We start from the raw sequence: 22,111 nt of genomic DNA, 5'->3' as shown, positions 1-22,111 counted from the left end.
ATTCCCTGCAGGGAATTGTTAAGTGAGGTGTTATTGGCAGATTTGTTTAGCGGAATGGAATCAAGAGTATATTTAGTTTAGGTATTTAACTTGGAAGCATTATCATTTTTACCTCTAATGATTCAGTTATGCTTTGCTAATGTAATTTTCAGAGAGCTTATTCAGAAAAAGCCCAAACCTCACTCCCAAATGAGCTGTATTACATTTAACTGACTTTTTCTTAGACTTCAGAATCCGTGTATCTTTAGTGACACTGTTTACTGTATATTTGCTGTAAATCAAATTTTGCAAAACCAGAGGAGACTGGTATAGTGAGAAATTAAGAACTGAATCAATCCAGCAATCTCTACACAGACGATGTAGGTCACTGCCTCCCAGATCTGATGTTACTGGCCACCATTTCGTAGATCAGAAAGAACAATTTACTGTCAATTCTTGATAGCCTGTAATTTTTGTTTTCCCAGGTTGAATATCTGTCTTTATACTGGCTTGAACGGGGCTGTATTTCAATATGAAATAGTCTTGTGATACACCTTTTAAATAAGGCCTAAGACTGTAGTGGGACTATTGATGTACTTTTACCTGTTCCTTAGAGAGAAAGCTTGCTTATAGAGTCATAGAAGGGTAAGGGTTGGAAGGGACCTCTAAGGAGGCTCATCTAGTCCACCATGTTTCCTTCCACATCCTTCCCGTAGGTCCCTTTCAAGTACTGAAAAGCTCCTATAAGGTCTCCCTAGAGCCTTTATGATACATAGTGGTCTGGTACTTAATGCAAACAATCACTTTGTGCCTTGTCAGCTACTATCCAGCCCCTAACTGGCAATCTCTATTGTAGTGTAGGAAACTGACCCCTTCTAGTTGTGGATACAGGTCTTAGTTCTGTGATAGGAATAATTTTCACCGTGTACACATAATGTGCATGAAGTCAATTAGTTCAATACCCAGTGTGTTCCCATTAGTCAAATGGGGCACAGCATCTAAGCTGTATGTCCTGCACTGAGCTTCTCTTCTAACACAAGTGTTAATTTTGCAAATCCCAAATAAGTTGGCAATCTCTTCAAAGATTCTTTACCTTGTGAAGTTTATTTCACTGGGTGTATATTTACACTACTGGGTCTAGTAGCAGATATGTTTTAGATCTTTGGGTACAGTATTTTAGTTGACGTTTCCTCAGGAGAAAAAACAAAAAAGAAAGTATAGAATGAAACAGTTGCCCTCAGGTTAAATTCAGGGTCACCAACTGCATCATAGGCTGTAGTTCATGAACAGGGAAAGCTGTCTTTGCTGTTGCTACCCTTCTGAAAAGTTATTTCAAGAAGATAATTCTTCATTTTTCTCATGAAAAATTTCTTTATTTCACTCTGAAATCTATTCATAGCTAATGGATGCAAATTCCATGCCAGTACTGTTCTGTAGTTTCGTTATATTTTCTTCTTGTAATATTTACCCTTTTGATGTGTATGTAGAAAGCACATGTATCTTTTTTCATTCTGTTAATCTAAATATGTTAGTCTGTCTCAATCTTGCAAAATACACTCGATGTCCTCATGGTCATCTTAAATGTTCCTTCATTGCACCTGCTGATTACTGAGTGTGTTTTGGCATGACCAAAGTCATAGTGTGCAAAGTGGAATGATATACCAGATTCAAAATTAGCATTTCTAAATTAGAAGCGAAATTTAGAGAAATTAATTTGATCAGTCTGGGATACTGTATTGTAGACAAAGTCTTAACTGTGTCGTGTATTTCTTTTTTACAGTTGCCTTTTCAACAGCTACTCCATGTATATGTGATTTAAATCACTCTCTGAGTTCTACTCAGATCTTTCCTATGGTTGGTCTGATTCCAGCTTAGTTCTGAAGAGGAAAGCTTTTGTGTATGTGAGCACTTTACTTGGCTGCATGTTGTCTCCTTTTGGTTTTCCTTAGGGTCATTCTGTATTTACAGTAAAGCCATTGTATTTGCAAAGCCTCTAACTTCATAGTAACAGATTTCATTAGCAGTTGTACACTTTTCAGAAAATAATGTTAAAAAGGATGCTCTTAAGTAGCTCTGATAGAAAAGAGTCCCAGCCAGAGTTTCCTGTTAACTGTAGATTGCTGTCCAGTCTGATTAGCCAGTTCTTTCTGCACTGTAGTTGCTTCCATGCAGAGCTTTTTCCTTCAGTTCTCTCTCCCCTTTCCCCCACCTTCTGCTGTGGGTACAAACATTAGTTCATCTCCAAATCCTGAACCCTTCATATCGATTATCTTCAATAATTAGTTCACTTTATTTCTTAAATTTTTCCATTGTAAGAAGAAATCCTTTCATTACAAACCCACTTTGTTTCATTTGCAATTAAATTAATGTTTAAATCTAAGCATAAAATTGTATTAAGAAATGTAAGTAGCTTGCATAGTTTTATAAATTAAAGGAGTTAATGGGAAATCTGATTTTAGTCTGAAATTATAATAAGAAAGATAAATTTGTGGAATCTGTAATACATTTAGTTTTAAAAGATGTCAGTAGAGTTAGCTTACAGCGTTCTGATTATTGTACGGTTCCAAACAGATGAATAACCAGCAGGTTTTGAGTAGCATTTATAGATTATTATTTATATATTATATTCAATGATATATCAAATAATGAGTCACTTGGATTCCCCACAAGTCACTAGTAGCCTTCATACTCTTCTGTGTTTTTCCCAAAGCATTTTGATTTTCCTGACATTTCACTATTATTTAATAAAATGACAGCTAAAAGTATAGACCAATTAGTTAGCAAAACAAGTATCAATAATAGTAATCAGGTTATTGATGTAAAAATGTATTGAGTCCTAATATTTCCCTTATTAGCTTGGGAAATTAAGGACTTTTGAAATTTTGAAAATGCCATATGGTCAGCGTTCACAAGGATCAGGATATCTCTGCATCTGGGATTTCTTGCTTACTTGTGGAGATGTTACATTAATGTGATTGTTTTGTGCAGCTACCAGAGCTTGCTTTTTAGTCTGATACACCCTATCATAGCAAATAGATCAGCAGATGTGCTTCCTAAGTTCAGTGTTCTCAGAAATCTTCTAGGCTTGAGCACCCCAGTGTCATCTGCATTCCAATGGATTTTGTTCATATCTAAGAGTTGGTGGGTTTTTTTGTTTGTTGTAGTTTGGGGGTTTTTTTGTTTGCTTTTTTAACTGTGCTCTTGAACCTTGCGTGTGCTTCACAGACATACAGAGAACCTGAGTTCAGGCCTGTGTGTGGGGCCAGTGAAGATTCAACCACGGGCCAGGGTTTTTTCCACTTGCAGTATTACAGGCAATTCATCATTTGGGAACCAATGTTAAAATACGTCCTATTTTGGTGACAGTGTAAGAGTATTTTTTCTATATCTGACATAAATCCATACATTCACTCATGTCTTCAGAGCAGCTTGTTATCCTCCGTGAATTAATGACTCACTAGGATGAGTAAATAATTGAAAACAATCACCTAGCAGTCTACCTCAGCCAACCATTTGTTTTAAAGAAATGTCATGAGCAAATGGGGCTAATGTAGGGTAAAATAATGCAAAATGTATTATTAAATGTTTAGCTTGTAATAGTATTGATAGCTCTCACAAGCACTTAGCATGGCATTTGTATGTATGCAAACAGTGTATTACAGTTTTGGTGGGGTTTGGAGAAAAAAGGACCCTATGAGTAATGGGAAAATGGTTGTGTTTAAAAGCTTTCCAGCAAACTGTCAAACTTGTAGATTTTTTCTACTTCACGTAATGTGATCTCTGTATAAAGTGCTGTCATTTTTGCAACTGATGTAGCAGATGTGGCTAATGTGCCTTCTGTTGTTTTTTTTTTTCAATCTGTCAAAGACAGCAGTAATGGAAATGTTCATAATAGTGTCATTCGATAAGAGAAATACAAATCCATTCAATTTTCATTTTCTGTACAAATGTTTCCTGAAGATATTTTCATTGGCCAGTTCAAGGCAAATTCCTTTTCCAGTGCACACTTGAGCTGTTACTTGTCACAGGGTTTCTTTTTCTAGTATCTGAAGAGAAATCTTAATTTTGAGATAGCTTTACAAAGTAATGAGTGGAAGATGTTTATTTCAGGAATTTAAAGGAGCATCTCTGCCTCTTATTATATAAATTTGGTGTACAGGAGGATTGCATGAATATCTGTCAGCAATTAAGGTCTCTATTGTGAATCAGCATAGTGCAGGACACATCGTATGTAGTTGACCCAGTAGCATCCCTGTTACAATGATTAGAAAGCAAAGATGAATCTTTCTAAATAAACTGCATTAAATATTTGTTTAAAGAGGTAACTGCAGGTCATTGCATGCTTTGTAAAAAAATTACCTGCTTTATTTCATCTCATGCACTCTACATTTCAGAGATTTGTTAGAAATTTTGGCATCACTGTCCATTGTTTGTCAGCAAGGTAAAGGGGAAACAACTCTACTTTGGTACTGTTTTGTGTTTGTAAAAGACTGTACATTTTACGGGGTCAGAATAGTTTGTTCAGGGCCTTAAAGTTTGCTGGTACTTGCTGTGAGCTCCTCATCAGCAGTTTCAGCAGTGCTGTGATCAGACCAAGTGACTACTCACAAGAAGAGAGACATAATCAATGTGTATTTCAGACATTTTTTTATACATTGAACAGCACAGGATAATCATGTAACCTTTGTATTGATGAGAGTATATTTGTGCTTTAGACTGTAGAGACTAATTTATTGTACAGTTAGATCTGAATGTGTAGATTCCTTGTTCACAAGCATATATTAAAAACTGTAGTCTAGTTGCCTAGTGATGTTTGACTGAGCAAGCCTTAAAGCCTTGCACTAACATTCTCATCATGGCCCCCATGCCCAGTGCAATGAGAGGACTAGGTCAGGATGTGAATCGTGAGGTTAATCCGTATAAATAGATCTTGCAGGTAGTAAAAAAACCTCTCATGTTTCTCATTCCTGACTTCTACTCTGAGGACATTTGTTGAGACTCCTGTAAGTGTATGGAGTTGATTTTTCAGAATGATTCAGCATTTTCCTTACAGAAACTAGAGGAAATGTTTTTAGAGTAGTTATTTTAATTTTTCCAAGTTGTAACCACTTGTCATAGTACAGCAACTTCTCAAGCTTCTCATTTGAAACAACAAACTTTATTTTTAATCTCTGTATTTATTAATGTCGGCTTTAAACATGCAATTTAAAAAATACTCCTGAAAAGTCCATTCGGAATCCGAGCCTGTCTTGTTCTAGCCTGTGATAGCTTTGTACTAATTCTGTCTCCACTTTTTCACAGTCAGTGAAAGTAAACAACAGAGCAAGTCTGTAAAAGTAAACTCAAATGCAAAGCATGTCTGCATAGGCAGGGAGGTGAAGTGGTTACTATGGAGCCAACAAACTCTGCTTCCAAATATCAGACCTGTCTTTCTTAAGTTATCTATCCTTTATCCAGTGCTAGATCATTTTCTTCACAAACTTTTGCATCATTTAAGCAAAACAGTAGCACACAGTAATTACACAGAGCAATTACAAGACACAACTTGAGTCTGACAAAATGAGGAAGTGCAGTGACAACCTATGAATGCACAGAGTAATCTGAACATGTTAGAAACAACTGCCTAAGGTAAACTGTGGTTCAAACTGATACTTCAGTATCTTAATTTTTGATAACAGTTTCAAAAGCACTGACTTAAACACCAGTGGTGATTTTATTCACATTCACGGTAATTATTTAAATGGGACAAGACTTTCAGGAGGTCTTGTCCTGCTAAGCACCTAACTGGCCTGGAGCACTTTGTGTGAGACTTTCCAGTGTATTTTCCTTCTGATGTTAGAATTTAGCCTCACCTATTTCATAATGTTTAACCAAGTATGGGGCAGATAGGATATCTTCACTAGATAATTTTCATTGGAGTATATGCCTACAAAAGATGTATTTTTCCGGCTTTAAATAATTCACCATCTGTAGTCAAATCATGAGAGAGCTTTCTCTGAGTATTTTGCAGCTATCAACTAACAGAAAATACTAGTCTAGTGCTTTACACTCATGACTAACAACCAGCAAGCCTTAAAAATACGATTAAAATTCCATGAGGATTATTTTTGAAAAAAAAAAATATTAAAAAAAGAGACTTCACTTGGGACTTGGCAGATAAAATGTTCAACAAAACATAACAATTGAATTTTTACTTGGAAAGCCTTTGGCAAAAGACTGAAAGTGACCTCCCATTCCAGAGTTTGCTTCTTTACTCTCACTAACAAGCTCAGTTTTATTTGTATTAAGCTTCACTTTAAAATTATTTTATTATTTCCATTATTTCTATTACGAATTTTTAAAAGCCTTCTTCCTTACCAGTCACCTGCAAGATGGCATAAGGAAAGCAACACACCCTTTTTCGGCACTTCCTTTGATTAACATTACTACTGTGGCGTTTTGTATTCAATGTACTGACAACAAATTAAGTTGATTCAGCACTTGAATGGTTTTGCAAAGTTCAGCATGTGGAGAAACACCCAGTACTTGCCAATGCACTGACCGTAGCGGCACAGAAGGTGGCAAAAGCGGTAACTCGTGTGTGTTTGGGCAGTGAAAAAAGAGGGTTTGCAATCAAACTGAGAACCAGCCAAATGAGAGGAGATAGTAAAATGTCAGGAAGGCCAGACAATCTAAGAATGGGAGGACAGGCAGAATGAGGGGTCTGCTCTGGCTGTTTGCCCAGGTCTGAGTCTTCAGTCAGAATGTGGGACAACTGCACATTTTTGTGAATGTTGGTCAGCAGTTCAGTCATTTGAAGAGTTCCTGTAAGTTACCCTTTCAGTTACAGATTCCAAGGTATGAGTTGCATATGGAAAATGCATGTTTGCATTTTCAACAAGACTTAAGACTAGTCTGATAAAGTTTGATATTTAATAAGAATGGTTTTTTTAATGTAGTTTTGTTTTACAGCTAAAATAACATTCATCTATGATTCTTATAGTATTTCTTTAAATAGACGAGAAAGGAAAATTTGGGGAGGAGAGGGCGTCAGAGGGTCATCTATCTCAGCCTCCTGTTCTAAGCAAGATAAACCTCAAAGCTGTTCAAGGCCTTGCTGAGTTTAGTTTTGAAAACATCTGAGGCTGGAGATTGCACAGATTCTCTGGTTCTTATTCTGCACTTCTTGAAAGAGTCTGGCTATGTCTTGCCCCATTGGGATTAGATTCCTCCTTGGCTTTTATTTCTCCAGGTTAAGCAAGCCCAGTTCCCTGCAGGAATCCCTCTCATATGTTGTGTGTCTCAGCTCCCAAACCATCCTAGTGGTTCTTTACTATATGCCAGCAATCAATGCCTTGAAACTAGATGTCCAAAGCTGCACGCAGTATTCCCAGGCTGATGTCCTGAGTACTAAATGAAAGGGACAATCGCTTCACTTGACACCCTGGTTTTCCTGTTAGCCGAAGTGTATGTGGGGAGTCTAGTAATTGGTCTAATGTACTGTTCATATTGTGTCTCTTTGTGCACACAGATAGTACCATACCGTAGCAACTTATAATATAGGTGAAAGGAGGGACATTTGAAGACATTCCAGTCTGTCAAAAAGGACCTGATAAATGTATTAGAAACTGAAAAGATTTAGGGCCACTCATAAAGTCAGCATTGCTGTCTAGAATTGTAATTCCTTCTGAAGTTTATAGTATAACTTAATATCACTTTATTTCAACAAGATTTTTACATTTAAGAATTAAGATTGAGAAGTGGATCAAAGATGAGAGATTGTATGAAGAAAACAGAATATTTGAAATTGAATAGACTCGAATTACTTCCTTCTGAAAATAACAACAAACAAGAATTCAGACTTTGGCCAACAGGCATCTCTGTACCTCTAGATTAGATAACTTGGCCTTGTTTATTTACATTTGTTTAACTGCATGAAACTTTGAAGTGACAAGAAAGTTCATAGAAACTAATATGAAAGAAGAATCTATTGTGTTAGTCACCAGGACATTCCATACTACAAGCAATCAGTTCAGTCTTTTGGTTATATTGCGTTTTGGTTGGTCTATTTTTATAAACGTCTTTTAAACTCTGAGTGCATGCAATAAAATATTTTCATTGATAAATTGATTTAATTGAGAGGAGATCTTATTAACATTTATAAATATCTAAAACTCGGATGTCGGGAGGTTGGGACATCTGTTTTTCTATAGTAGCTAGCGACAGGACAAGGGGTAATGGGATGAAGCTGGAACACAAAAAGTTCCACTTAAACATAAGAAAAAACTATTTCACTGTGAGGGTGATGGAGCAGTGGCACAGGCTGCCCAGAGGGGTTGTGGAGTCTCCTTCCTTGGAGGTCTTCAAGACCCACCCAGACATGTTCCTGTGCAACCTGATCTAGGTGACCCTGCTTCTGCAGGGGATTGGACTAGATGATCTCTAAAGGTCCCTTCCAACCCTACCATTCTATGACTCTATGGTAAGTTACAAATAATTTAGATTAGTTTTGATAATACTGTATAACTGTAGAATAACTTCAACAGGATCAGAGAAAAAAAAACCTCAACCAAATTTAGCAATTCTCCAAAATAAATTGACAGACTACATATGTAGGAATTCAGAGCAAGTATTAGTGAAGATTCTTGTCATCTCAATATATCTTATGTACAAAACTGCAGAGTTGATTGCATGGGATTGTACTCCAGTGTCTCAAGGGCAAGCGTGAAGAAGAATATGTCATGATTTCTTAAAATTATTTTTTTTGAAAATGTGGATGTGTCTTTCATGTTTCTGTGTTGCTAATTTCGTGTATTTCTTGAGAACATATCATTTTATCCGGTTTTACAAAGATAAGAACTATTCAGAATGAGGAAGCTTAGTTTCTATTTTAAAATCTTAGAACTGGAGAAATCTTTGTTGTTTACAGTTTCCTTAGGATTCACATATGGGTGAAATCATTGCAACGAATTTTAAAGCTTGTGAAATATTTTTCCACAAGAGTTTCACCTTTTGACATAATCAGCTCTAAAGCTTCTGAAGCCGAAGTCAGAATTAATTAAATTAGTGCAGTGTTTCCTTCATTGAGTCCTTAGTAGTCTAATTTAATTAATAACGTTATTTACTGCTTCAGTAGTTAATCAATGTAAGCAAAAGAACACGAACATCTTTGTTTAACAGAATAAGCTGATCTGAAGCACAGTATTGATGAGGATGTGGCCATTATCAACCATAATCTGTTTGTAAGAAATAAAACAGTTGCCTTCCTTATTGAGTCCTATATAAAATGCTAGAAGTTATATTAAAGGTGTTTAAATTGAAAATTATTAGAAACGGATAGTTACTGTCCTTTCAATAAACCTAAATTGGAGAATGTTTAAATATGGAACTCATTGCACGAAGCTGCTAGTTATCATCACCATACACATTTGGTATGTGAAGGTGTGTGTATTTTAGCTTCCTTTGATCTTCCATTTGTCGCTATTACAAACATATTGTAGTATTATAGTGTTATATAGTCCATGACTTGTGATAGCATTAATTTTTCCCATGGTGAAGCAATCATGTTTGTTTCAATCATATTGACAATATCGGTAGAAATTATTTGGTAAGAAACTTTTCAGTCTAGGATTTAAAGAAAAAAAAGTAGCGACCACAAAGATAGCTATTAAGATGTTAGATTAAGATTCATGGGGAATTACATCAAGGATAACAACGTACTTGTATTTAGTCTTCTGTGTAGAAGCTAATTTAAACATAAGCAAAGGATAATAGGCACTGAAGAGCTCATTTATTTTAGCAGTGTTTTGAGCAAAGCAGATAGTATCCAGAAGGAGTTCAAAGAGCTCTTTGTAAGTTGAAATGAAAACTGAATGGAAAAAAAAAAAAACAAAAAAATAACCTCAAAACCCCTCAGCTCAGTAATTCTGTTTTTACTTATTTATCTAGCACAGCTGTAGTTAAAAGGAGTTTCTGAAAAATGCTTTTCAACTCCAAAACATTTTTTATTCTAAGCTATTCCAGAGGAGAGCTGCCTTTTTTTTTCCTAATTGTACTGTGGCGGTCAGATACGGGATATAAGGGAATTCAGGGAGCTTTTGCATAATTCTTGTTCTAGTCAATATTCTCTTTCTTTTACATTTGACATGTTTTCTTTGTATGGATTTTGAATGGCTTTAAAGGTCTTTGTCACTGATTGTGATTTTCACCTTATGTTTGGCATTTATAGTTGCTTTAAAACATTCCCAATATAGAAAGTCCTATTGAAATCCAAATCCAAAGTAATCTATTTCTTGGAAGGAGGGAAGATATTTTACTTCCAAGAAATACTGAACATACTTTTTGAGGCTGTTAGATTAAAATCTTGTCTAAACACTTCTCAGACTTACTGTCAGTCATATGGATTGTTATTAGTCCTGAAGTATTTTATCCCAGCCTCATCGCCTGTGCTTTTAACACGTTGCTAGCAAAAGATGTCTCTCCTCAATTCCAGACATAGGAGAATACCCTTTGTTCCCATTAGTCTTGGACTGAATTCTGATCGTCAGGCAACTAAAGATGCCTTGTGTTCCCAAGACTGGGTCCTCAGCAGGATTTGAATCAAACTGATACTTCATAGGGATAATACAGAAGAGTTCAAGCATTGCAAACTACTTCCTGCTACAGTTGATGGGGAAGCCAGCAAGGAAAGTTGCTTTGCTGCACGTGATGCTTATGAAGAATAAAGAACTGGCCAGGTCATGAAAGTTAAAGAAAACCTTGGCTACAGTGACCATTAATGGAGCTCAAGATCCTACAAGAAGGGAGCAGGGGAAAAAGGCAGGATTACAGTGCTGGATTTTGGGTGAGCAGACGTCGTCCTCTTCAGAGCTCTGCTTGGAAGAATCCTAAGGTCTTGAAGAGAGAAGGGGTCCTGGCTGATACTCGGTGGTTACTTCCTCCAAGCTCAAGAAAGAACCATCCCAACAAGTAGGAAATCAAGCAAAGACAGGGACGAGACTGGAGGTCCTAACTGGGGCAGCCCAGGTGGAGTATAGTGCTCCTGTCCAGTCTTGCAGAGATGGAGTTACGAAAGCAAACGCCATCCTGGAATGCAATCTGGAGAGGAATGTGAAGGGCAACAATAAAGGATTCTAGAAGTATATAAATAGCAAAATGAAGACTAGGGAAACTTGCTACTAAATGGGACAGGGAAGCTGGTGGCAAATTACATGGAAAAGACCAAGATGCTTAATGCTGTCTTTTACTATTAAAAATGCCTTTCAGGAATTCCAGGCTACTGAAGCTGGAGCGAAAGTCTGGTGCAATGAGGACGTAGACTTGGTAGAGGAGAACCAGGTTAATTCCAGTTAAACAAACTGGAAATAGATAAATTCATAAGACCTCATGGGTTGCTCCGAAGGTTGCTGATGGAGTTGGCTGATCCTATTGTGAGGCAACTCATGATTATTTTTAAATGGTCCTGGTGGCAGGGAGAGAAAATTTCATTCCTATCTTCAGGAAAGGCAAGAAGAAAGCTCTGGGGAACCACAGGCTAGTTGGTCTCAGCCCAACTGTTTGGCATGTGATGGAGGAAATTCTTTTGGAAAAGATTTCCAAAGTCATGAAGAAGAAGAATGTGATCATAGGTGATCAGCATGGATTTACAAAGGGGGACCTCATGATTGACCAACCTAGTAGCCTTCCGCAATGCACGTGACTAGCTCAGTGGACAAGTGGAAAGGAGTGGAAGTTCTTTATCTCAGCTGTAGTAAAGCTTTTGACACTTATATCCCATTACATCATAGACAAGCTGACAAAACGTGGGTTAGAGAAGGAGATAGTGAGATGGATTGCAAACTAGCTGAATGACCAGGCCCAGAGGATTGGGATCAGTGTCACGAGATCCATTTGAAAGCAAGTCACTAGAGATATACCCCAGGGGTCAGTACTGGACCCAGTACCATTTAACATCTTCATTGATGACCTGCGTGATGGAACAAAGTGCAGCTGCAGGAAGCTTGCAGATGGTAGAAAACTGGGAGGAATGTCTGGTACACAGGATGGTTGGGCCACCACTCAGAGGGACCTCAACAGGCTGGAGATTTCACATCAGGTTTAACAAGGAGAAAGGCAGAGTCCTGCATCTGAGGAGGAAGAACCTCATGCACCACCACCAGCCCAGACTGGAGACTGACCAGTGGTGAAGCAGCTTGGCAGAGAAGGAATGCAGGGGTCCTCATGGACAAAAAACTGAACATGAGCCAGCAACGCACCCTTGTGGCAAAAAGGGCCAACAGCATCCTGGGCTGTGTGAAGAACCATGTTGCCAGCAGGTCGAGGGAGATGATCTTTCCTCTATGCACTGCTGGGGCGGTATCAGGAGCACTGTGTCCACTTCCCCAGTACAAGTGAGACATAGCATCTTGGAGCAAGCCTAGCTCAGGGCCACAAAGATGATTAAGGAACTAAAGCATCTCTGACACAAGGAGCGTGAGAGAGCTCGGACTGTTCAGCCAAGAGAAGGATTGAAGGAGATTTTATTAATGTGTATAAATAAAGGATGGGAGGAAATGAAGATGAGGAAGCTCTTCCCAGTAGTGCCCACTTAAAGGACAAAAGACAGTGGCACAAATGAAAACACATGAAATTCCATCTGAACAAAAGAAATTTTTTTACTGTGAGTGTAGTCAAACATCGGAACAGGTCACCCAGAGAGTTTTGGAGTCTCCATTTCTGGAGATGCTCAGAGCTCAACTGGACATGGCCTTGGGCAGCATGCTCTAACTGACCTTGCTCGGAGGGCACATGGCACCAGATGAGCTGAATGTGTCTCTTCAACCTAGACGATTCTGTGGATTTTCAAGTCTCACATCCAAGCTGTAGCACCCAGTAGCACCACAGCCTGTGGCTGTGAAGCAGCTTTAGCTAAGCTTAGCTCTTGAGATTTTTTTTCTTTTTAATTGTAGAACCTGGAAGTAGAGATTGGATTTTATTACAGAGTATATCTGTGTAATACCAGTAATAAACATCTTGAGATACAGACTTTTGTATTATTTAAGAAATTGTCACTGCCTATCTATCTTACCTAAAAGGTCTTCTGAAGGTGAAGTCATAACTTCCTCATGTATTCCAGTGAGTGCTGCTGTTTGAGCCTGCCCCTTCCATGCAGTGCTGCCAGCAGCAGAACTGCCTACAGCCTTGGGAGCTGCCCTGGCAGTGCCCCTAAGGCCAAGAGGCTTTGCTGCACAGCTCCTGCATGGCACAAACACAACAGTTCCACGAAAGATGCAAATGAGTGCTGCTTTGATTTGATTGATTTTGTGTATTACCACTGTCTGTGCTAATTTAGGTTATAGTTGCAGTTTATTTTATGACCATAACTAACGTTCATGTTTCTTTTTAATTTACAGGATGGAGGTCTGCTTCTAAATAACCCTTCTGCACTGGCAGTTCATGAGTGCAAGTGTCTCTGGCCAAATGTTCCGTTGCAGTGTCTAATATCTCTGGGCACTGGTCGATACGAAAGTGAGGGGAAGAGCAATGTCACATACACCAGTCTGAAGACCAAACTCACAAATGTTATCAGCAGTGCAACTGATACAGAAGGTTGGTCTCTTCAGATACATTTGTACTGTAACTGGTTTCAGGTATTAATTAGAATAACAGTTCCAGTTCCAAAGGCAATCTACAGCTTTTTCGATTTCCCATTTTCTTCTCTACCTCCCCTATTGAAACTACTTGAAAAATCTCTCTTTCTAACTCATTATCTGTTGTTGATGGTTTAGTACTAGTGTTACGGGTTTTCAGGAGATGATAATGTGCAGGTGTTTCTGAGCCTTATCTCCATGGATCTTCATCTTTCCCATGTTGTTGCTGAGCTCTTAGAGTTTATGAGTTTTCATCTCTTAATAGGAGGCTGATGACATAGATAAACTAAAGGTAAAAGATACCCTGATATTTATCAGAATGACAAAGATTTATACAAAATAATGTGGTTTTACTTGTGCTTCAGGATAAAGGCATTCTCAGAGATTAATTTCAGTGTAAAAATATTTTCTTATATTTGGTTTGGTTTTCCCATAAACATAAAATTCCTTAGTAGTTAGTATAGAACATTGATTGGTTTTCAACAGCTTCAGAAAAAGTATTTTAGTTCTGTTCTTTTTTATATGTGCTTTTATATGAGTGCTTTTCCAAGAACTAGGCCTTACCTACCAATGGTCATAACTTCCATTGCTGTCAGGAGGAGCCAAGCATGTGTGTTCCAAAATAAACTGTTCCCTAGGACAGAAGCATACTAGAACTCTATCACTAGCAGTTCACATCTATGGCTTTTTATAAATAGGAAATATTCATATGCAGATGATTCCCCTCTCTCCTTATAAAAGAAGAAACTGATAGTGTAAAAAGCTAGGGAAAAAGAAATACTCTTACGATCTAGATCTTGTGCTGATTTGGGGATGCCTTTGTTTTTTGCACAATTGTGGAAAGGCAGCAGGAATTGTGGGAAGGAGAGGGTGCATTCTGAAGAGTGTGACCAGCAGGTTGAGGGAAGTTATCCTCCAGTACACTCTGCCCTGGTGAGGCCTCATCTAGAGTCCTGGGTCCAGTTCTGGCCTCCCCAGCTCAAGAGGGACAGAGAACTTCTGGAGAGAGTCCAGCGCAGGGCCACCAAGATGATCAGGGGACTGGAACATCTTCCTTACGAGGAAAGGCTGCAGGAACTGGGGCTGTTCAGCCTGGAGAAGACTGAAGGGAGGACCTCTTGAACACTTAAAAGTATTTGAAAGGTGTACGTCAAGAGGATGGGGCAGCAGTTTTTTCTTTAGTGTCCAGTGATAAGACATGGGGTAATGGACAAAAGCTGGGACATAGGAAGTTCCACTTAAACACAAGGAAAATCTCCTTTACTGTGAGGGTGTCAGAGCCCTGGCACAGGCTGCTCAAGGAGGGTGTGGAGTCTCCTTCTCTGGAGATTTTAAAACCTACTTGGACGCATTTCTGAGTGACGTGATCTAGGTGGACCTGCTTTAGCAGGGGAGTTGGACTAGATGATCTGTAGAGGACTCTTCCAACCCCTGCCATTCTGTGACTGCGAGAGACATTCTGTCCACTTTCTATCAAGACCAGAAAAAGTTTCATTGCAGCTGAAAAATCAGCCAAGAAATGTGATGGGGAAGAGGAGGAAAGGAGAGTTCCTTGTGGATATCGAAGAAGAGGAACTGGAAAGAGGGAAGAGTAGAATTGAGCAAAAGAGAACTTACATTACAAAGGAAAAGATGAGAGTATTAAATAGGGCAAGAAAAACTGGATGTAGTGAGACAAGAACAGTGACACAGATGAGTGATTTACAGGATGGAGGGACCAAACAGAGATTTCAGGTTAACAAGAATCTTTTGCTGTAGTCTTACCCATGACTTTTTATTTTACTTCAAAATCTTTATGTTACAGTAGGTGTTTAAAAGAATGGAGGAATGCAAAGATGGAAGTAAATGAGAATGAAAGATGGAAATGGAATTCTAGGGGATCCAACAAAGAAGAGAGATCTAAAAGGAGAGATAAAATGAAAACAGGAAGAGGAACACAGAAATATGTAACATGGCCACTTTATCATTGCACAAGTTAATGGAATTGTTAAATGTTAACTTGAATATTTTGAATTAAATGAATGTTAAATTCAATCTCCCAGTCTATAATGATATGTAAAAAATGATTAGTTGCAAACAGAGGAAAGCTTTAAACTACATATTTTTATACAGTCTTTGAGATTAGAGAAGAGTATGTAGCTGTCATTTTCATGTTACTCCCGTAACAAATCACAGGTGTCCTGACCAGAAATACGCCACAGTGGTGTTCTGCTCCTCAGAATGCACCCTCACTTGTGAGGGAATGGAATGTACATGGAATTAAAAATCTGGGTAGCTGCAAAGCCTTCTTAATTGTCATACCAGGGAAATTGTCTTAGAATAAAAGCTGAAGCTTTTCCAGAGTAAACGGAGCTACAGGGTCACTTGCAAACCGTGTAATGAGAAAGAGCTTTTGGTAAGGCAATGGTGGCAAAAACGTTTACTCAGCAAAGCAGCACATATTTACATTCACTGTGTCACTCCAGGCACTTGTTCAGAGACTGCAGGACTATTTGTCTGTCTTGTGTAAATACAACTGTTCCTTCATTTGTTGTCAATGCAGAAGTTCATACCATGCTGGATGCGCTGCTACCTCCCGATACTTACTTCAGATTTAACCCCCTCATGCATGAGGACATAGCTCTGGATGAAAGTCGTAAGGAGAAACTCAATCAGCTGCAGACAGATGGAATTCGTTACTTAGAACGGAATGAAGAAAAACTGAGAAAAGCTGCAAAAATACTAACACAGGAAAAAGCAACTTTGCAGAGGCTTCAGGACTGGTTAAGATTAAAGGCTGACATGTATGAAGGCCTTCCATTTCTTTCCAAATTGTGAATATGTAATGCATGAAAGATCATAAATGTAAATCTTGTTCCAGAAAATCCATGCAGTGCTGCAAAGGAAGAATGTTTATTGGAAGTAAATAATGTCTTTGTAAAGCTATCAGAATTCTGGACAAAGCCACGTGGGACAGTTGTTTGTGCACACTGACTTGATACAAGGTTTTATGGTGTTAATTATTTTTCAGACTTTACGGATCTTATTGTTATTCTACTTAAGTTTCGTGAAGTCAGTAAAAGTGAATATTATCAACTATTGTGCTGTGCATTTTTGGATGTACGTACCATAATTATGGTGGCAGTAAAACTTTTATCAAGCACCAAGGTTCTTGAAAATAACAGAAAATAAAATCCTCATTCACTGTAGTGATACCTGCACGATACCTGTTGGGCCATTGAGTAGCCAGTGAATTTAACAGAAGTGTAACATTCTTACAGAATCTGCCCATGTAAACTGCACTTTGACATTTGAAAGGTAACACTTAAATTCTTTTTTTTTTTAATTTTCAGTGGGTTTTGTAAATAACAGTATTGAGTAAGATGTTTGGATGACTATAAATGGATTATTAAATTATCAGAATTAACTGACTTGCTGACTATTGTTTTTTGTGGGAACAACTTCAGATTGGATCATTACTTGAAAATCATCCCAAGCCCCAAAGCTTCACTTGAGCAGCTATTCCTGTCATGAGGTAAAGGAAGGAAAATCTTGAAATAGTTCACAGGAGTGAGAGGTTCACTATAGAAGCTTCAGTTTTAGATGCCAAACTTCATGTGTTTCTAGTCAAGGTGAAAATTAGCAGCTAATACATGAAATAATAAATTACATGTTTCCCTTTGTCTTTTTCATAAATGCACCCTCTGGAGATCTCCTTAGAGTTGCAAAGGTAACATTTAGAGCTTACTGTGATCTTTCTTACTGCTTATTGCTTTGCAGCTTTCTGCTTATGTCAAGAAGGGTGGCGTGGTAAGCTATGATGATATGGTATCTCAATGAAACAGTATTTCCAAGAGAGGAAAGCACATGAGACTTCTTCCAAACAGTGTGGAGTGAAATTAGACTTTAAAACCGCTGCTGTCAGATGTTGGGTGTGTACTTATTAAAAAGATTGCTTGGCAAGTTTCTTTTGCCTCTTAATAGACAGCTACAGTACAGGAAAATATTTGCTAGATAAGATGTATGTTTTATGCACTAGGTAAAATGTCCATTTTCACCAAAGAAACAGTGCCATTTGACCTTTTGGGACTAATCACCTGCTATTACCTTATCTAGTGAATATAACAATTGATATCAGTCACCTTCTGTACTTGTCATCTTAAAACATTGAAAATCTTCCTGGGCTGCCTTTAGGAAAGGAACGTTGAGGACAACAGCTGAGATCCTTTGTTATCTTAGGAATTGCTACATAATATTCTGTGACTGTGCAAGAAAACACTTGTTTTGGGCTTTTTTTAATCTGATGTATTTTTAATTTTCACTTGTGTCATTTTACTTGGATACCCATACTTTCCTGGTGCAGCCTCGTTTCTCTGCCTTGTTTTTGCCGATGAAGCTATTAATTGTCCTTAGTGCATGAGCTGTAGCCTTCACATGTTTTTAGTCTAGAGAACAGGAGACTGAGGGGGGATCTTATTAATATTTACAAATATCTAAAGGGTGGGTGTCAGGAGGTTCTGGCATCCCTCTTTTCTATAGTAGCTAGCAACAGGGCAAGGGGTAATGGGATGAAGCTGGAACACAAAAAGTTCCACTTAAACATAAGAAAAGACTATTTCACTGTGAGGGTGAGGGAGCAGTGGCACAGGCTGCCCAGAGGGGTTGTGGAGACTCCTTCCTTGGAGGTCTTCAAGACCCACCTGGACACGTTCCTATGCGACCTGATCTAGGTGAACCTGCTTCTGCAGGGCAGTTGGACTAGATGATCTCTAAAGGTTCTTTCCAACCCCTACCATTCTATGAGTCTGTGTTTTACATTGTTCCCAAGGCAGACAGCCAGCATCCTAAAATAGACAATATAGAATAGTCTCACATAACAACATACATAATGCACTACTTCCCAAGCAAAGAGCAAAGTTAAGGCTGTCAAAGGCTTTCTTCTGAGTTCCTAAGTTTCCACTCATAGTTTTTTGGGATATTTACTGACAAAAATGCTTACCTACAATGAACAAAGGGATAACATTTACATTTATTTCTTATACAAATAAAACCTCTGAGTTAGGAATGTTTAGACCTTGGGACAAGTGGACATAATGAGCCAGGCTTTTCAGGTCGAATGTTGTTTCTGTTTGCCATAATGCAAGACTTTTTCTTCATTAAGAAGTTCTCAAAGTAGGTTGGATAAATTTAACATTGTACTAGGAGCTGATTAGTGAATGTAAACCAGGAAAGCTAGCCATCTTTTCAAGGTGTACAGAATACCTCAAGAGAGCTTTGTTTAAGTACCAGGTTATTTCTAGCTCTTCACAAGCTGCCTACAAAGCTTCCACCATGGCTCTGTTGGAAAAAGTCATTTTGTACAGAGCCTTGGTTTTTCTCCTGTGCCTTCCAGGAGACTCCTTTAAGCATATTCTAAGCTGATGAGTGAAGCTGTTTGCCTGACTGTTGAGGTCCCACATTTAAGAAGTTAAAATATCCTTGGTAAGACACCTATGATGTCTCCATGTTTCTTGACACGGCCTTTCAAGGTGGATTTACATACATGCTCACGTGCCTTCAAAACGAAGCTTGTGAAACAGTATTTGCAGCTGGTGGCTTTCTCTCTGCAAATTCTCAGTGTCTGTAGCTTCAGCCCACAAACCAGGAAAAGCGTGGGCTTCATGTTAGACCTCTGTAAAGCTGGATTTTAGTCTTTGGTTGGTACTAAAGGAAGTCTAGTGCTGAGTTGCATAACTGTTCAGAGTTGAGAGAGAGCACATGCGTGTAAAGGTCAGTTTGAGAGCAACAACACTAGGCAAATCTCATGAAACACCAGTTCACTTTTGTGCCTAGAGAGGGTAAAAACATAGCTCTCAAACTGCTGAGGTCAAGGCTACATATAATAAGCAAGAAGAAAAGGCTATCTTTAAATCAGATTCTGACTCGGTTTCAATGTATTGCTAATGTTTTAGGATGCTGTCTTGAGGAGGAGGGAGGAGTTCATTTCAGTTGGGGCAAGATGTGGATTTGTAATGATGCTGGTTTTGCTGTAAGCTATTATCTAGCCTTCATTCACCCTTTTTTCTCCTCTTTCTTGCTGTACCAATGCTTTTTCTTAACATGGAATTGAGTTGAGCTATGGAGTAAATGATTCAGACTGTTCTAGGCCACGGTGTATATAAATTCTTAAGATGCACATATTGAAGCCTTTCAAACTAAATTCTTTGATCCTCAATGTTGCAAGTGCTGCCCTGACTGTCAGGCACTAATTAGGAGTTTGCTCTCCCTCTAAACTACTTCAAAATGTGCAGGTGCAACAGTTTTATCACTCTAACTGTAATTAGGTTTCAGTTATGTCAAAAAAATATGCAGTTTGCAAAGAATCCTGACTATGGTGGATGTGTTCCTCAGCACTGTATATGCAGTAAACCATTTCTGAGACGTTTATTGAGGCATTAGATGTGGAATCCTGCATGATACTTTAACAGAAGAAAATGGAATAAGGAGAATTTTAGAGGAATCAGGACTGGCTAAATAAGGAAGAAGAATTGTAAGGGAGGTTTATTGATAGGGAGCAAAGAGATTTGTGCTGGGTCAAATACTGGAGTGTTTTAACTAATCATTTAAATGGATTGAAGAACATGATAATTTTCTTCACGGGTGAGAAGGGAGTGATCATTAATATTTTGAACAATAAGATTTCAGTGCATGGATATGAGAAGAAAATAGGCTAGTAGGGAAAAGTGCCTGTGCTGAACAAAAACATTAACAGTGAGAGAAGGAATACTCTCATGCAGAGCATCACATTAAAGGAATCCTGCTTTGAAGAAGTACCCTTGGGAATGCTGTACCAGTTAACAAACTGAAATTGAGTCAGCAGTCACAGCTACAAAGGTAACTTTGTGTATCAATGCACAGGATAAAATCAGACAAATCTGAAAAAAACCCTGAGATACCAGTGTAAACTGGAATAGAAATCACAAGAAGATATTAGATAAAAATTGTGGGTTACTCGTGAACTCAGAGAAGACAAAAAGGTTTGTCTGTCCAGGTGAGTGTTCGCACTTGAAAATGTGCCAGGATTGCATCCTGTAAAGAAAATCGGAAAGCTCATGCTTTAGTTTAGAAAGTGTTAACATTAAATCTTTGCAAAATTGGCATGTCTTTGGTCTGATTTTTAAAGGCAGGAAGAAAGAGCCCAGACCAGGAAAATGAAATTTATAGACATGTCCCTTTGTGAAAAGCCAGAAAGAGAAAAAGCCTCTAGGCCACCTCTAAATATCATTGCATAAGGAGATCTTAATTGAAGATTTTGTTACCAAAGGAAAGAAAAATAAACTTCTAAATGTTGAAGTGTGATCACTGATCTCAGGATATTTCCTGTCAGCATCCATTGTAGCAGCAATTTGAAGATGCTGATTGTATTGCACAAGGCACAGGCAGCAGCAGTTGAATATAGGTATAGTTTTGGTCACTGCTAACAGAGAAAGAGAGATTCAAACTAAAACAGATGCAAAGAAGGGCTGCCAAAGGGAAGATTTCAAGATCATGGTTTGTTTTGTCCCACAGAACAAGAGCTGGAAAGAGAGTCAGTGCTGCTGTTCAAAAATACTTCATGAAGGAGAAGATAGTAAGCTGAAGGCCAACACTTGCATAAAACCAAAGATGGTCAAACTGACCTGAAATAAATGTAGCCAGAAAGTAAAAAGGTGCTGAAGCCTCAAGGAGTGGAGCAAGACTTAAGGACTGCACTCCCAGTCACAACTGTGATACACCTGTAGTATTTTACACTCAACAACAAAAGGCAAAAACATTTTTTAACACTATTGCCTAAAAACTGAGTCAAATTTTCAGAGCTTGCAGAGCTTTTCCATTTGAGAGACAGCCCAGTGCTAGAAGATATATTCTTACTGTTACCGTATTCATTTACAAAGGAAAGTAAGACTGCCAGATGCTTCTTCCTCAAACTGCTGGAACTTCACTGAGGTGTGAACTCAAGGAGCTGCTGTCCCCTGACTCCCTTTTGGCTGCTCAGCCTCCTCAGTCATGGCCTCCTCATTCCCATACCTGCAGCCATGTGTGCTCCTGGTACATAGCAGCTCGTTCCAGTGTCCCACCTGCTCCAACACTTTGTTGATGGTCTTCACTGTTTGCAGCTGCTTGTATAACAACAAGGATTTGGTTTTAAATTGTTCATTCTTGAAGATTTAACAAGGACAAATCTATTAATAAAACTGGCAGACTTTGGTAAAGGGTAACCATTAGCAATTTCCAGCATAATATAAAAATTGAACAAGCACTGAAATACTCCCATCCCTGGTAATGCATCTTCAATCTTTAGCAGCAATGCCATTTTGCTTTTTAGTTTTTATTTCATTTATCAATTTCTCATAACAATAGATCTTCAATGGCTAGCGTACAAAAACCACAATATCACACTGAAATCTGTACCTTTCAAAAGAGACGCTGTAATAACATTTTGATGTAAAAGCACAGAGAGAGTCTGGACAGATTACTGATACCATCAAAGTGCAATGCCAAGTTTGGGAAACTTAAGATTTTAGCAT

General features: G+C 38.4%; 1 protein-coding gene across 2 annotated transcripts in view; it reads left to right on the top strand.

Moving 5' to 3' along the window:
• Positions 1-16,996, top strand: part of PNPLA8 (patatin like phospholipase domain containing 8) — a 40,662-nt gene extending 23,666 nt beyond the window's left edge. For both annotated transcript variants that reach the window (XM_062017306.1, XM_062017295.1), the window contains exons 9-10: positions 13,350-13,545; positions 16,129-16,996. In XM_062017306.1, the coding sequence (XP_061873290.1) occupies positions 13,350-13,545; positions 16,129-16,403 (471 nt within the window). In that variant the 3' untranslated portion in view covers positions 16,404-16,996. The remainder of the gene's footprint in view (positions 1-13,349; positions 13,546-16,128) is intronic.
• The last annotated feature ends 5,115 nt before the right edge of the window (positions 16,997-22,111 follow it).

The sequence above is a fragment of the Colius striatus genome, chromosome 1 (genome assembly GCF_028858725.1).
Source record: "Colius striatus isolate bColStr4 chromosome 1, bColStr4.1.hap1, whole genome shotgun sequence".
NCBI classification, from domain to species: domain Eukaryota; kingdom Metazoa; phylum Chordata; class Aves; order Coliiformes; family Coliidae; genus Colius; species Colius striatus.
Note: the sequence above shows the minus strand (reverse complement) of the source record. Positions and strands in the feature narration are given on the sequence as shown.